The 15,195-nt window shown below is 41.2% G+C and overlaps 1 protein-coding gene across 1 annotated transcript in view; it reads right to left on the bottom strand.

The window, feature by feature from the left end:
- The window catches only part of TRPM8 (transient receptor potential cation channel subfamily M member 8), a 77,011-nt gene that overhangs the window by 43,789 nt on the left and 18,027 nt on the right, over positions 1-15,195 (bottom strand). Inside the window, exons 6-10 of the mRNA XM_026006160.2 lie at positions 12,481-12,655; positions 11,115-11,182; positions 8,865-9,062; positions 3,729-3,831; positions 2,492-2,610 (exon numbers count right to left, since the gene is read on the bottom strand). Of these exons, the coding sequence (XP_025861945.1) occupies positions 2,492-2,610; positions 3,729-3,831; positions 8,865-9,062; positions 11,115-11,182; positions 12,481-12,655 (663 nt within the window). The remainder of the gene's footprint in view (positions 1-2,491; positions 2,611-3,728; positions 3,832-8,864; positions 9,063-11,114; positions 11,183-12,480; positions 12,656-15,195) is intronic.

Consider the following 15,195-nt stretch of genomic DNA (forward strand, 5'->3'; position numbering starts at 1 on the left):
CCGCTGGCATACAGAGAAAGAGAAAACTTTGCAGTCCGACACATCTTTGTTTCCAAATCCCCGTTCTACCATTACCTACATGTGTGACCCAGAACAAGGCTGTGTCTCCCAGCCTCAGTTTGCTCTTCTGTAAAATAGGTGCTTGCCGGGTGCAATGAGCTAACACAGACCAAGTTCTTTTCAGAGATTTGAGGTCAGAGCAGGCCCTCAAAACAGTATCAGTAACTCCCAATCCTGTGGTACCTTGGAACCCTGGATTATTAACTGGAAAAACCAGACCATCCCTGCTGTGGGTTGGTGTGGATGACAAATAAACTAACACCGTGGAACTGCTTTGTGCAGTATAAAAGGTGACACAGATATTGTCATCATTCCAAAAGCTTTTACTTATTTTGAAATGCACACTTATACAGGGTTCGATACGTGCCAATGTTCTAAGTGCTTCAGAAGCACCATCTGATTTAACCATCATCACAATCCAATGAGGTAGGTACCGCTCTGATTCTATGATCATCACCTCCATTGTCAGGTGAGCCTGGTGTGCAGGTAAATGTTTAACAACCACATCTCTGAAAGAAAATAATAAGCTCTGATTCGTGGTACTTGCCAGTGCCTGTGGTGCAAAGGCTCCCACTGTGCCCAATTTTCAGCCACCAGTGTGACCTCACTGAATGCTGAATTGGGAGCAGACGTGGAGAAGCACTCCCACTGCCTAGTATTTCCAGCATGAAGATGCAACAGGCCAAAACAACTTCCAGAGCACCGATAGTAGCAAATGTGGTAAAATAATTAGAAAGTGATGAGTTTTGATTATTTATTGCCTTTATTTTTAATAAAAAATTTAATTCTGGGGGATCCCTGGGTGGCTCAGTGGTTTAGTGCCTGCCTTTGGCCTAGGGTGTGATCCTGAGTCTGGCGATCGAGTCCCACATCAGGCTCCCTGCATGGAGCCTACTTCTGTCTCTGCCATTCTCTCTCTCTCTCTCTCTCTCTCATGAATAAATAAATAAAATATTTTTAAAAATTTAATTCTGAAGGTACATAATTTAATTCCTAATAACGACTGTGTTAACGACAGACTCACACTCGCAGAATCTCTGAAATCTTAGCAATTAACCCTTGCAAGCCAGCATGAGCTGACTCCAACACACCACCTATGGAGAAACTGAGGCACAGAGCGGTTAAGTGACTCGTGGAGGCTAAGTCATGCAGATGGGCTGGCTCTAGGGTCCATTCTCTTAACCGTTATGCCTTTCACCCTGAACTATCTTTAGCAGAGTTAATAAAATTAAATGTACCATTCAATATATGCTTAAGTTTGTGTTTATTTCCACCTTCTGACCTTACTTAAATAGAACATTTCACACACAGGGATTAATTTATGAATCAATTAACTAGATCTCCTTATAATTCTACCTACTTTCAACTTCCTAAAGCCTTACAGCGTGCAATAGGGTTCACCCTACTGCAAAGACCAAACACAAGATAATGTTTGCTAAGGGAATAAATAATTTAAAAACCCATAAGCCGTTACTTTATTTGCATTACATTATTAAAATTGATAATGTATTAATATAAATCAAGTCTTCATCTGATTTTACAACAATGAGCCTAGAAGTGTTTTCTGAACCTGACAACACAGGATGAATGTCATGAGATACAGGAGCCTTCTGATCTACACGAACTCTCATAAAACTAAATAGATTCTCACTGCCCACTTATGACTTAGATTGATCCAAAAGAGCAGAAAACAAAGCAGCACACAGCCTCGCAGATCCAAGAATGATGGGCTATAATTGTTCCTCTGAACAAAGCTCCTAGAACTATTTAACATGAGCTGTACACAAGAGGACACTGCTAAAGTAGGCAGTCCTACAGCTCTTCTGAGAAGAATCAGCCTACTGGAAAAAAATTACGGTTTTTATCGGACATACAACTTCCGTATTCAAGATGTTTGTTTGGCCAAGAATCCAGAGTCTCTATCTAACTCTAAGACATTCATTGTGTGTCTTCAATCAAGTTGTTCTATTTTTCCCTTATGCATCTCACGGCTGACAACCCTCTTATCAGACCTTAGCTGGGCAGAGGGGGCAGGGTGCAAAAAATGAGCAGTGCTGTCTTGATTTTTAGTCAAGCTACTTCTGATAAACCCCTTTCAGCCATCTTGCACAGATTATCTCCATACATCGCCCCATCTGCTCCCAGGAGCAGTACCTCTGCACCCAGATGGAGAAGCACCTCTCAGGTTGTGACTGCAGGCTGGAAACTTTGGCTGGCATTAGTGGATTGATACGTTCTTGCATGAGTGTTTTTGTTTTTATTATCTCTTAACAACAAACCTACTAAGTCCATGTGAGCGTCCTACACTATGGATAAGGAAAGTGACAGCTGACGCCAGAGGGGACAGTCCTCTACAAGATCCGATATTGAAGATCTCGCAATAAGTGGACCAGACCTGACACTGGACTAGCCCAGGAGAGCTTCTTTTTACCTCCCATCGGCGGTCGTTGGTGAATATCTCCTCATTGGCTAGGTCCAGCTGGTTCCATTCCAGCAGAAGCTTCAGCTGCCCATTCCAGTTATCCTTATCTTGTTCATTGGTGCTAAAGGCTGTAGGAGGACGGAGGTGGAAAAATCAACTCACTAGAAAAAAGAGAGTCAGAACCATTCCACAGCCAATTATCAGAGCCTTTTATAAAGTAGATTCTAAGCACGTTCTCTTAGAATCTGACACTCAGAGAAGTCATTTCGCCTGTTCTTATGCATCTTCATTTTAGTCACTCTTGTCCATATTCTGTATGTCCTAGAAGTATATAATGAGGATCAATTCAAACCATAATAATATCTTTCCATTTCATATCCTAACAGATAATTATGCTATATTGATATTTTCTATAGGTTCAGATTCCATGAATATTATATTTCAAGGAACATATCTGACTTACACTATATATCTAAATCTACAAAATAATGAGCCATATTATAACAATGTCTAATGTCTTTTCCAGAGCTAATATATTCTGCATTCACAAATCTCTACAAATATAATCCCATTTTAATAAATACACTTACAACCAAATTTCTGGCAAACATAATACGAATAATTCTAATAAATAGTTAATGCTTAAATCACCCTTCCTAGGTACCTCACCCTACTCTCTCTGCATACCTTACATATATTAATCAGGTGGCTCAACTCTACATGGTCTTTGCCAAGGATCGATTTACTCCAGGTAACATCCACCTTGATGGAATTCTAAGACAGCAAAGATCACAGGTGAGAATTTTAAAACAGGTTCATTCATAAGCTTCAGGAGATTTGTAGATTCCTGAAACTGAATGCAAAATTATTTACATGTACAAAGTACATGTGCATGTGTGTACATATATACGCAGAACCCTAGGACAGAGCCCAAAGCTTTCACCGCCTCCTGAGACTCAGCTGAAAAATTTAAACGATTGTTACAGACAGCTCTTTGGAGAGTGCTGGGATCGTATTTGGTCAGTACCTTAATGACATAAAAATTCTTATTCTATTAAATACATCCAACCAAGAAGATTTAACTCAGCAGGTCAATAGTAGTTATTCTAGCTTCCAATCTATGATAGCCAAAATTAAGTACAAGATTATATTTCCATAAAGCTGTTTTAAGAAAAACATGCAGGCCATTAGAAGCCACAGAAAGCAACACAAAGCCCAAACTTCTAGAGGAGCTATTTTTACTCACCTTTGTACAAAGCATAAGAAATAGCATTGCTCACAATTTCATCTCCAGCTTCTTCCATTTTAATAACTGTTAATAGGTGAGAACTTTCGAGAATTTCTTTGAGCTGGCAAGATTTAAAGAGCACAGTTGTCAGGCAACTGATTTCAGTCATAAGGAGCATAAACGTCTGTCTTTTGGTAAAGAATCTTTTATTCCATTCTTTCTTGAAGACCTCTACAGGGTGTTCCAGAGCCCCTTCCCTCACCTACGGCACCTGTCCCCTTAGCACCTGACCTCTGAGTTGAAATAATGAGTCCTTAGCCACAATGAGAACAAAGTACTGGTTGTACGAGGGCGACACATGTGAAAAAGTTCCTATTGAAGAGCTGAGACTCAGGGACTGGGGGTGAATGCGAGTGTGTGTGTGCATGTGTGTGTGAGTGAGCATGCGTGAGTGTGTGCATGGGTGTTTATGAGTGTGTGGGCATATATGAGTGTGGACATGTGTGAGTGAGTGTGTGCAGGTGTGAGTGAGCATTGTGAGTGTGTGTATATGTATGTGAGTGTGTGAGTGGGCTGTGTGGGTGTGTGTGAGTGTGCATGGGTATGTGAGTGTGTGCAGGTGTGAGTATGCATGTGCATGACTGTGTGAGTGAGCATGTGCATGCACCCATGTCATCAAGCTTGGCACATGGTAGGCAATTGTTGAATGAGCGAACAAACGTGAAAAGAGGAAGAGAAAGTCATAGAAACCACCCAGTGTGGTCATCAGGGCTTAACCTGTGGGAAGGAAAAGTACAATATGAACAACAGCCAAGAGGACTTGATTGGATAAAGAGAAAAGGAATTTGCTATTTCCTTCATGATTTTTCTGTAATACTTAATTTTAAAACCCGATCTCAAGGCACCTGGGTGGCTCAGTCAGTTAAGTGACTGCCTTCAGCTCAGATTGTGATCTCGGAGTCCTGGGATCAAGCCACACATTGGGCTCCCTACTCAGCAAGGAGTCTGCTTTTTCCCTTTCCTGCTGCCCCTCCCCCACACTCGTGCTTGCTCTCTCTCTCTCTCTCTCTATCTCAAATAACTAAATAAAATTTTTCAAAAATAAATAAATGAATAAAACCCAATCCCAAGGCTTCCAGGGTCATTGAGCTTGGCCAGAGCTCAACAAGCTAGAGCGCCTGTAGAAGAGGAAGCCAGCCTGGTTTTGGTTTACTGGGCTCCAGGTTGGACACAGGGGCCCAGCAACATTTGGAAACGAGGATCTGGACCTGCAGAGTCTCGCCTGGCCTTGGATTTGGACGTTAGGAGTGACGGTTTGGGCTGCAGTCTCCTGGGAAGGCAGTACTGGAGGCCTTAGTTCAGAGCATGCAGTGATTGGGGGTGACCAGGAAATATAGGAAAACCACAGGGACACACACACTGTAGGCAGTGGGAGGGTGAGCGTGAAGGATGGGGTCCTGTCTCCAAGTGGGCAGTCCTAGCCCAGGCAAGAGGAAGGGAGTGCAACTAGAAATGACAGGGGGAAGGGGTCCAGGTCCCAAGATTCCAGGCACACGTAGTGGGGGTAGCACTGAGGGGCTGAGACATCTTTCCCTTCCAAACAAAAAGCATAAAGGAGAAGGCGAATATGGGTACAGAGCACACTGATGGGACCCAGGGACACCTTTGGGGAATCCTACATGGTCTCCCTCCTCGACACCTCCTTCTTGCCTCCTCTAGCCCTGCCCCCTCCCACTGCAGCCAGTGTGAGCTTCCCTGAACACAACTCACCACATGCTCACCCTGATTCAACCTTGCAGTGACTTCCTCTTCCACTTGAACATGATCCAGACCTCAAAACAGTGATCGAGAAGCTGCCTGGCCTGGCCCTTCATAAGCTCTCCAGCTTCCCCTGGGAACTCCGACCCTCACTGCCATATTCCAGGTCCTCAGGTAGGCCATGCTTGCTTTGCGCCTCAGGACATTTGCACATGCTATTCTCATCATTACAATCCCAGTCTTCACCCCCAATGACTACCCGCCCTTCAGATCACAGCTCTCACCTCCTCTGAGAAGTCTCCTGAGAGACCTTTCTTACCAGGCCAGGCTCCCTTGGCTCATACCCTTCCAAATCCATGTTACCTTTCTTTAGCACACTCATTTCAGTTTGAAATTATACAACGCTATATAATAATCACTCAACACAAACTTTATTCCAATTTCTGTTTTCTCTATGGGGACAAGGACTCTTCCCATTGTGTACACTGCTCTTTCTGAAATGCCTATTCCAGAACCTGACATATGGTATATGCTCAATAAATATCAACTGAATAAATGAGTAAATGAAAGAGTTTGAAATAAATGAATGGTATCTAGGCGGACTGATGGATTGGGATACTATGAAGGGTTAAGTTCTCCAGAAGGTGAGGAGCAGGCAGAGGAGAACAATTCTGGTTGAACTGGTAGAAAAAGAAAGCATGATCCCAGTGGAGATATATTGGGTTCCCTGGAAAGGTCAGGAAACCATGAGTTCAGATTTGGGGGTTGGTCATCCACAAGATCAGTGAGGTCACCTCTAATTAGCCTGGAGGGTTGTTCAATTAATATCTGACTGGATGTATACATTCATTAATTAACAATTCCACTCTTGAGCTTGGTCTTTTGGGAAATCTGTACTGATTGCAAAACTTCATATAAGTGCATAATTAAAATGCCAGACCAATTTTTATTATTGATGGATGTCTTCTGACCTGATTATAATTATGAAGGATCATTAGCATATTAGATATGAATATGAATGAGGTATGAATCCCAGGAAGGATAAGTGAGATGTGTCTGATTTTTAGCCTGTTTCAGATTTCCTGTAACAGTTTTCTGAAAGCAGAAATCAAATTCCTTCACTGAGGGTGGAGGACTCAATGGACGGCCTCCGTTCTTTGGGCATGACCTGGCTCAGACTCTTCAAGCCAACTTGCATGAGGAGTAAAGGGAAAGCCACTGACGGGGATCCAGGGCCATCTTTGGTGGGTAAGCTAAGAGCTGCCTATTCCTTCCTCTGTGGGTATCCTTGAACCAACCACTGAATTTCTTCCATGCACCCAAGAAAGCACCTTGAGTTTAGTGCTCAACAGTCAATGTCTCTGGGATTGCTCTGTTGCTGTGTTTGGAATTGACTCAGACCATTTAGGTCTCCATATGTGGAGAATGAAAAGTGTATAACCACTTTGGGAAGGGAGGACTCCTTTTCCTCACCCACGTATTTCCATGCAAAGTGAGCTCCATCCAAATCAAGCCCCTTGACATTCTCCACCCCTTCACTTACTCCCATTCAGGGTCAGGGAGTGACATGTCTGGTTGATGACTCTCACTCTGCCCAGCCAGCCCTTTCCTGCTTCTCTAGATCTACTCCTTGCAGAGTGCCAGTGTTCTGCTCTGCCATGGGCAACACACTTGGCTGGGGTGGGGAGGCAGCTGCTATCCATGGCTGCCTCCGTCTAGATGGGCTCATCTGTCTCATTCTGGGGCTCAGCACAAGGAAGCCCATTACAACTGCACCCCTAAGCCACCTCTGCCAATTTTGCCTTCATCATCAATGAAGCTGATAAAATTTGATCTCTGTTCACCTTGTGTCTGTCTCTCAACAGGAGTTGGCCAAGATACAAGGAAATCCCAGCATGAGCTTTTATATAAGCTTTATATTTTTAGTAAAACCTGAAAAAATGCTATAATTCAAGTAGGAATATCATATAAGCATACGTGGGGCAGGACATCATTCAGCACCAACACTGACCCTGGAAGAAGATACATCTGCGTTTTTAAATTCTAAATTTTAGGTAATAAGAGTTAGTTATCCAGAAAGGACTTGCTTCTTGACCACTTCAGCCATCGCATCTCACCAGGATTACCAGCTAATCATCCATGCATCTGAAATTAAATAAGACCAGTAGGGTCCCACTGTGTGTTAATTTACCAGAGAACCCAGCAGCCTAGAAGGCTGAGTTCATTTTTCTCATGATTAACAAGGATTTGGTTTATTCAGACTTGCCTTAAACAATGGCAGAGACTACCCATGAACAAGACTATCTTCATGATACCAGGGTTTCAGTTTGCTGCATTGGATATTTTGAAATGCTTTCACAACTAAATAGTGTTAAAATGCCAGTCTAGTTAAATAATATTTCTTATACTAAATTCAACCTTGAACTCTTATGACAAAATGGGTTCTATGATTAAAAATAACTCTCAGGACGCCTTGGTGGTTCAGTGGTTGAACATCTGCTTCTGGCTAAGGGCATGATTCCAGAGTTCCGGGATCGAGTCCCGCATGGGGCTCCCCATATGGAACCTGCTTATCCCTCTGCCTATGTCTCTGTCTCTCTCTGCGTGTCTCTCATGGATAAATAAAATCTTTAAAAAAATAACTCCCTCATTGTCTATAGCCTGTTATTTCCTTTATGATTCCCAAGTGGCAGCATATATTCCAAAAAATATCCAAGCATCAAAGTCTATTCTGGAATGAGCTGACTTGAATGTACCCACTGATATTAACATGGGATTTCTAAGAACTGAGCAGTCAAGGAAATGGAAGTTGGTTCAAGTCAACAGCAATCATAAAACAGAATGGCATGGCACTATGCTGAAATACTTCCATAGGCTAAGCCATAAGACATGTAATAGATATTCTGATAAGTACATGTTTCTTCCATGATCTGATAAGAAAGGTGAGAGATTCTGAATTGTGTCACAGGCCAGTTAATTTAGAAAGGCGATTATTCTGTTACAACAACTTCTCCAATGGGTGTAGACTCTGTTTAGAATCTGGAGTTCTAAAACATCATTACCAGAGATTTCTTTCCTCTGCTCCACTGATACACACAGAACTGGGAAGTTAAACATTTGTTGAAGTCATGGTGTCAAAGGATTACCAGCTTTGCAAGCAGACTTGAGTCTGAACCCTGAATGCTATCCCCCAGGTCTGGAGACTTGATGAGTTATTTAACTTATGTGAGCTTCAATGACCAGCAAGAAACCTAGTTTGGGCCAGAGTATCGCTTCAGTGCCACCGAGAATGGATAAAACAGCCAGCTCTAGTGGACTTGGACACTTCAGGCTTCCTCCCTCCCCATGAACTTGGCTGCCTTCTTCTCAGCTCCCAGAAGCCCCCCTACAGCTTACCCATTTGATCCAACTCTCGGTCTCCTCCTCAGGCAGCCGGGACACCGTGCGGGGTAAGAAGCGCACCAACTTCTCCTTGACCACAGATGACGTCAGGACGTCCTCCACCTCCACCAGGCTCGCGATCACGTCTGCAATCTGCCCTGAGCCTTCCACCACCACACAGGGGATTTTGCTTTTGATGGAGGTGTTGATGGCCTGGGAGAGGGGAGACAGAGTCAGCTAGATGGAAGACACACTGATGACCAACAGAACGTGCTCAGGACCGAGCTTGTCAACCAGACACCTTGACGCACCTCTGCACATTTTCCTTTGGGGTTTTGTTTCAGTCAGAAGCAAACCAAATGTCTGCAACCACTTATGAGTGAGCAACGTAAGCCACCTGTATTATATACTGTGCTAATACCAATTCCCATAAAAAGGACCTGTGTGATGGGCTTAAGTTCTCCATAAATAAGTGCCTAAAATATCTCTATATACAAAATTGATCATTTCAAATACTGACATCATAGATATGCATGACAACTCCCAAGACAGTATTCAATATTATCGGTGATAGCTTATCTGACAGAGGTTAACAATATTCATACTTGTAAGGTATGAAAATACCTTCAAAGCAGCAGCCATGTGTTTTGTATTATATGAACACATATTTCCCTTATAATTCCCAAATAATTTTCCTTGCCCCCTTTTATGAAAAGAGAATAAAATTAGATTTGTTTCCCAGATAAATATGCAACACGCTTTTATTATTTGCTTTATAAAAACCACAGAGGCTATAATAGGTCTTAAGAATTTTAAATCACTTGACAGCAAGACAAAGTGATCTATAGGCACAGAAGAAACTGCCTTTAGCAGAGACTGAATGCCTTTCTGGAGAATACACTGTCCATAAGTGTGTAGTGCCTCATCCGGGCAGACAGAGGGGCGTTTCCAGCTCTGCACCCCACTGCCTGCCCTACGGACAAATGTCCACATGCTGGGGCCAAAGTGGGGTGATCAGACAGGGAGCTTCCCTCCTCTGTCCTGTCCCCTGTCCTGGGCATAGTTACCAGCTGCACAGGCATTTGGGGAAAATGCCATAGAACTACAGTGCCTGGGCCCACAGTGTTCTCTGGAAATCAGAATTCCAAATCTAAAATTTGAGAGAGAGTTTGTAAACATAACCATCTTTCAATTCCTTTCTCCCCATCTCTCTTTCTCTCTTCTCTCCTGTTCTTCAACCATTACACATACTGACAATTTCCAAAAAATTCTTTAATTTTTTTCCTGAAAATTCTTTCCCTGAAAAACTTTCATTTAACCATGGTCTCAGCAGATCTCACAGCAGGTGTGAATGAATGAATGAATGAATGAATGAATGAATGAATGAAAAGGCCTTTGTAATATAAAAGAATAAACAAAGTGCTAGATCATGATTCCAAATAACTTCACCAGGAATTACTTGTAATTCCAGGAGGAGAATCTGAGAAGAAGAGGAGAGGATCAAGAACCATGGTATCTACACAGGATAGAGGACACAAGGAGGTAGGCAAACCAACATGGAAATTAATTAAAAAGAGGACTTAAAAATCACTTTCTTGTGAAGTCCTATTGCTAAAACAGTGAGATCTTCAACGCGATGCATATGCCTTCAAATAGCGACAAAAATGCAATTACACTGATACTTTCTAAAAAAGCCAGGCAGAAGCCTGGCTGCAGGTTAAGAGGAATTCAGAAACATCAGAGTAACACGGATGGGGTGAGAAGCAGAATTCTTGCTCCACTGTTCAATGCTGCAGATATAGAATCATCCAGGAAACTTTCTGTGACCCTGGAATCACTTTGGGCTCAGGGTTCCTTCTTATAGGTAGAGCCCTTGCAGCCCCAGGAAGCATGTGGATGGGCCTTCGGTGGTTTAGGAACCCCACTAGCCTGTTTGTGTATGTTCACAGCTTATCTCCATGCAGATGGGGTGGCCATGGTTTTCCAATATATATGCTAATTATGATCTTTAAGTCTTATGAGTTAAGACTCACTCCTTGGTGGGGCTGATGGCCAAAGCCAACATTAGGTATACAAGCCACTCATGTTCTCCCAAAATCTCCTCTGGACTGTTAGGGAACATTATATGGTGAAGAAAATACTGCCTACTTGTTGTAGTAAAATAAATTAGTCAGGTTAGATTACACTAGCTCCAAAGCCCTGAAAACACAAATTTGCTGAGTTAGCTTGTTGATCAGTTTTCTAGAAAACCAAACCAAGACTCACTTTCAAAGTTTCTCTGCCACCTCCTTGGGCAAAACACACAATGGGGATCTTGCCACCATAGTTGGAATCTGTAAGGCATAAAATGTAAAACTTATACTGGGCTCATTAGAAATACTCACCTATGTCAAGAAAAGGCAGACCAGGAGCTTCTGCTCCATGAGCCCAGGGTGTGGGGTGATGACTGCAGATCTCAGACTTGACTATCTCCCCATTGATCGTGGCAGATGTTTCTCTGTACCCCCAAACCAGTAATAGTATGACACGGGTCATGTTGCAATTTGTTAGTGATATTTATTTATTTATCTTAAAGATTTTATTTATTTATTCATGAGAGACATAGAGATGGAGAGGCAGAGACACAGGCAGAGGGAGAAGTAGGTTCCATGCAGGGAGCCCGACGTGGGACTCAATCCAGGGTATCCAGGATCACGCCCTGGGCTGAAGGCGGCACTAAACCTCTGAGCCACCTGGGCTGCCCTGTTAGTGATATTTAAAACACTAAAGGCTGTGAATGATTTACTTTTGCTAATGTATATTAGGCCAGGTTCCAGTTTATCCTTATAATAATTACACCCTCACTAATTTGCATAATCCTATGTTTTCCTGAGTGGGTGAAAAAATCCCATAACCATGTGTTCTCTAAAGAAAGAGTATTACATATATAAGTGTCTTCCTTTATGTATGTCCCAGTGAAAAGGGAAAAAGGTTGAGAACATCTCCAATATGTCCCTGTTATGGAGTCTGTCACTACATCATGAGGTACTCTAGTTCCATAACAGGACACATCTCAGCACCAATATCTCAGTAGCGGTGAGAGAGAGAGAATTTGTCACTTCCCGTGGCAAATAAAGGCTTTCACTCAACTGCTGCATTCTTCCCTTGAAGAACAATTTTAAGTGGTTCTATTGTATAAAAATAGCCAAGATCCAAACCAGTAACGCATCCAACTGTTAAGCTAACAGGTTGATTTTTATGGTTTTTACCCTAGCTAACTACATTGCTTCATAATCTCAGACTTACTAAGATGGATTTTATTTGCTCTTAAATGTTGTCTAGCAGAAGAGATAGCAGGTTTTCTATACTGCTATCAGTAGTGTGACAGAGTGTGATAAGGCAACATTTATGCTCCAGCACGTGGAAGGTACATGCACAGAAACCTTGGCAGAAACACTTCTAGGATGTCAAAGAAAGAAGAGAAATAACAGCTCCTCTTTGGCAATAGGACATCTAATTGGGTGGGTTCACCATGCTTCACTCAATGATTGGCGGGTACTGTTGGTGCTGCAGCTACTGCTCTTTTTTTTTTTTTTTTTTTTTTGCTACTGCTCTTGATACTATGTCTAAGGCCCATTTCCTAAACCCTGACCTTGAATAGTGCGCTCAGAGATGTACTTCTCCAGCTGATTCCGGAGTTTTGCTTCAACTGTAGGATGTCCGTGGCAGCCGTTGTCTACAAGCAGCAGATGGGTGTGGTTGTTGTCCAAGATATACAGAGGGTCTCTCTTGAAGTCATCCATTATGTACTGAGCTGAAAAATATCCCTGAAAAGTACAGAGAATCTTGTCTTTGAGATCTATTTGTTGGTCAAGACACATGATAACATTTTTATATGTTAATATTAAGGCTAATTATTCAGGCTCACCTATATTGATACATCCTCCCAGGGTCCTAAGTTCAGAAGGATCTTTGAGATCTTACAGCACAGGACTTCATTTTAAATATGAAGAAATGAGGCTTCAAAATGGTTAGGTGACTTCCCCATTGTCACATAAATGGCCGGTGACAGGATAAGGATCAGATTCCCACCCAGTCCAGTTCTTGTTTCATTGTCCTGTGCTCGTTTATATCAATTTATTGAGATTGATAGCACTCAAGGAAGTGTGGGTGTTTATGTGTGTATGTGTGTATCCAGACACACACAGAGATACGTGAGTGTGCACGTAGTTATGTACACATACACACACACACACATACACTTATATTTATGCGTGTGTGTGTCTGGATACATTGATAAAGATACATATATATATGTACCTGGAATCTATCATATGCCAAGACCTTGCCAGGATCTATAATATGAATTAAAAATGAACAAGATGGGGTCTTTACTCTTTAGAAGCCCATAGTTATAGGACCACAAAAAGAAGCAATTAAACAGATACTTTTTCCTAATACTTAATACCATATAATAAACAACAGCTGGAGGAGCATGAAGAAAGGAGTTCCTGACCCCTCCATCCCATTCAAAAGTGTTTAGTTCTTAAATCTCATTAAAAGATGGGTCACATTAAAAGGGTCACATTAAAAGATGTTCAATCTGAACTCCAAGAAAACAAGCGAAGTTGAAATTTTAATGAGGAGAGGAAGGTTCCTGACTCTATTGATGGCATATATATTCAATCAGAACAAAGGATGAATGAAAACAAAATTTCAAATGTTACAGTTCTCTCCTCAAAGTGCTCCTTGCCCAGCCAGGAGCGCCAATCAGAAAAGTCCTGGAAATGCCAAATGGAATAATATTAGCAAGACAGGCATTCAGGCAATTGATGCAGGAGACCTCCAAACTTTCCTGGAAGAAATCATTCCTATTCCATTCACACCCTTACGTAACACAACACTAGTTCCAAAAACTTACAAGGAAAGAATCAGAAAAGGAAAAGCCAAAGACCATAGTCTCTAATGAATGCGGATCTAAATCATTGACTAATTAAACTCAGTAGGATTATTAAAGGATAATTAGGATTGTTTCCAGAACTCTGTTCATTAGATTATACTTTAAAGGGAAAAAATAGCAACCCAACAGACATTTTTGTGCTCAATATTCATTCTTAATTTTAAAAATTATAAACTAAAAATAAAAGGATGATGCCTTATGGTACTTTCTTAAAATATACATTTTTTGAAGCTTTTGCCAAATCCTATTTACTGGTGAAAATAATAGTCTCATTCCCACCACGATGACACCAAGTATTTGGAATGCCTGGTTGGGATACCTGTTATCATCACTATTATTTAACATTACTCTGGACATTTTAGCCCAGACATCAAGATAAGCAAAAAATTCAAAGTATAATTAAATGGAAGAGTTATGTTTAAAAACAACACTATTTATCAGAGATATGGTTGCAAACATAGAATAACTGAAAAACTGTTAAAACAGAAAGAGAATTCATAAAATGTTTGATTCAAACATTTCAAAACAACAAATAAATCCTTTTCCATAAAAATCACTTCCAAAATTACATTGAATAAAGACCCTATATGCAATAATAACAAAAATACATCATCTCTAGAAATAACACTCAGAAGAAATATGTAGGTCCTAATGAGGAAAACTGTAAAATTTTCCTCAAAGACAAAGACTTGAGTAAATTCCATATCCTATCATTGGAAGAAGACTTGATAATGCAACAATTTCAATTTTCCTGCATCAATTTATAGATTTTAACATGATCCCACTCAGTGTGTGTGAAATTTTATTATGTTGTTTTGCCTTGTGGTTTTGTCTTTGTAGTTGTACTTTGACAAGGGGATTTTAACACTGAAATAACCAATAAGGAGATGTATGAGCTCTTTTTTTGTGTGCATATGTAATGCAACAACACTTTTGACAGTGTAGCCTTGATCCAGATGAATAAAATCTCAGTGTTTGTGAAACCTGGTATTGTTTCAGGCCAGCTAAACCTGGGTCCTTGTAGAGCCCATCTACTAGTAGTGGGGTTTGTAATGAAGCCATGAATAGAAACCACATGGGAAGATATGGTTGACAAAGTTATTATGAACAATTACTGGGTTCAGCTTATGCAAAGACCAAGCACTATTTTTCAGGGAAGACCGAAAAGAAACAGAGGTTGACCACAAGATCATATGGGTTTGCTATGAAACTACTCGAAGTCACTAGAGATGTTCATTAACAGACACATAAAAGGAATGAAAACCAGTGCTATGATTTGAATATCTAAAAATAATACATACTCATTGAAGCAAACATGGAAAATGCAGAAGAGTACAAGAAAAATTAAAATCATGCTTAATTCCACAACTCAGTGGAAGTCATCAAGATTTTAGTGTACTTATATCT

Source organism: Vulpes vulpes, chromosome 9 (genome assembly GCF_048418805.1).
Source record: "Vulpes vulpes isolate BD-2025 chromosome 9, VulVul3, whole genome shotgun sequence".
NCBI classification, from domain to species: domain Eukaryota; kingdom Metazoa; phylum Chordata; class Mammalia; order Carnivora; family Canidae; genus Vulpes; species Vulpes vulpes.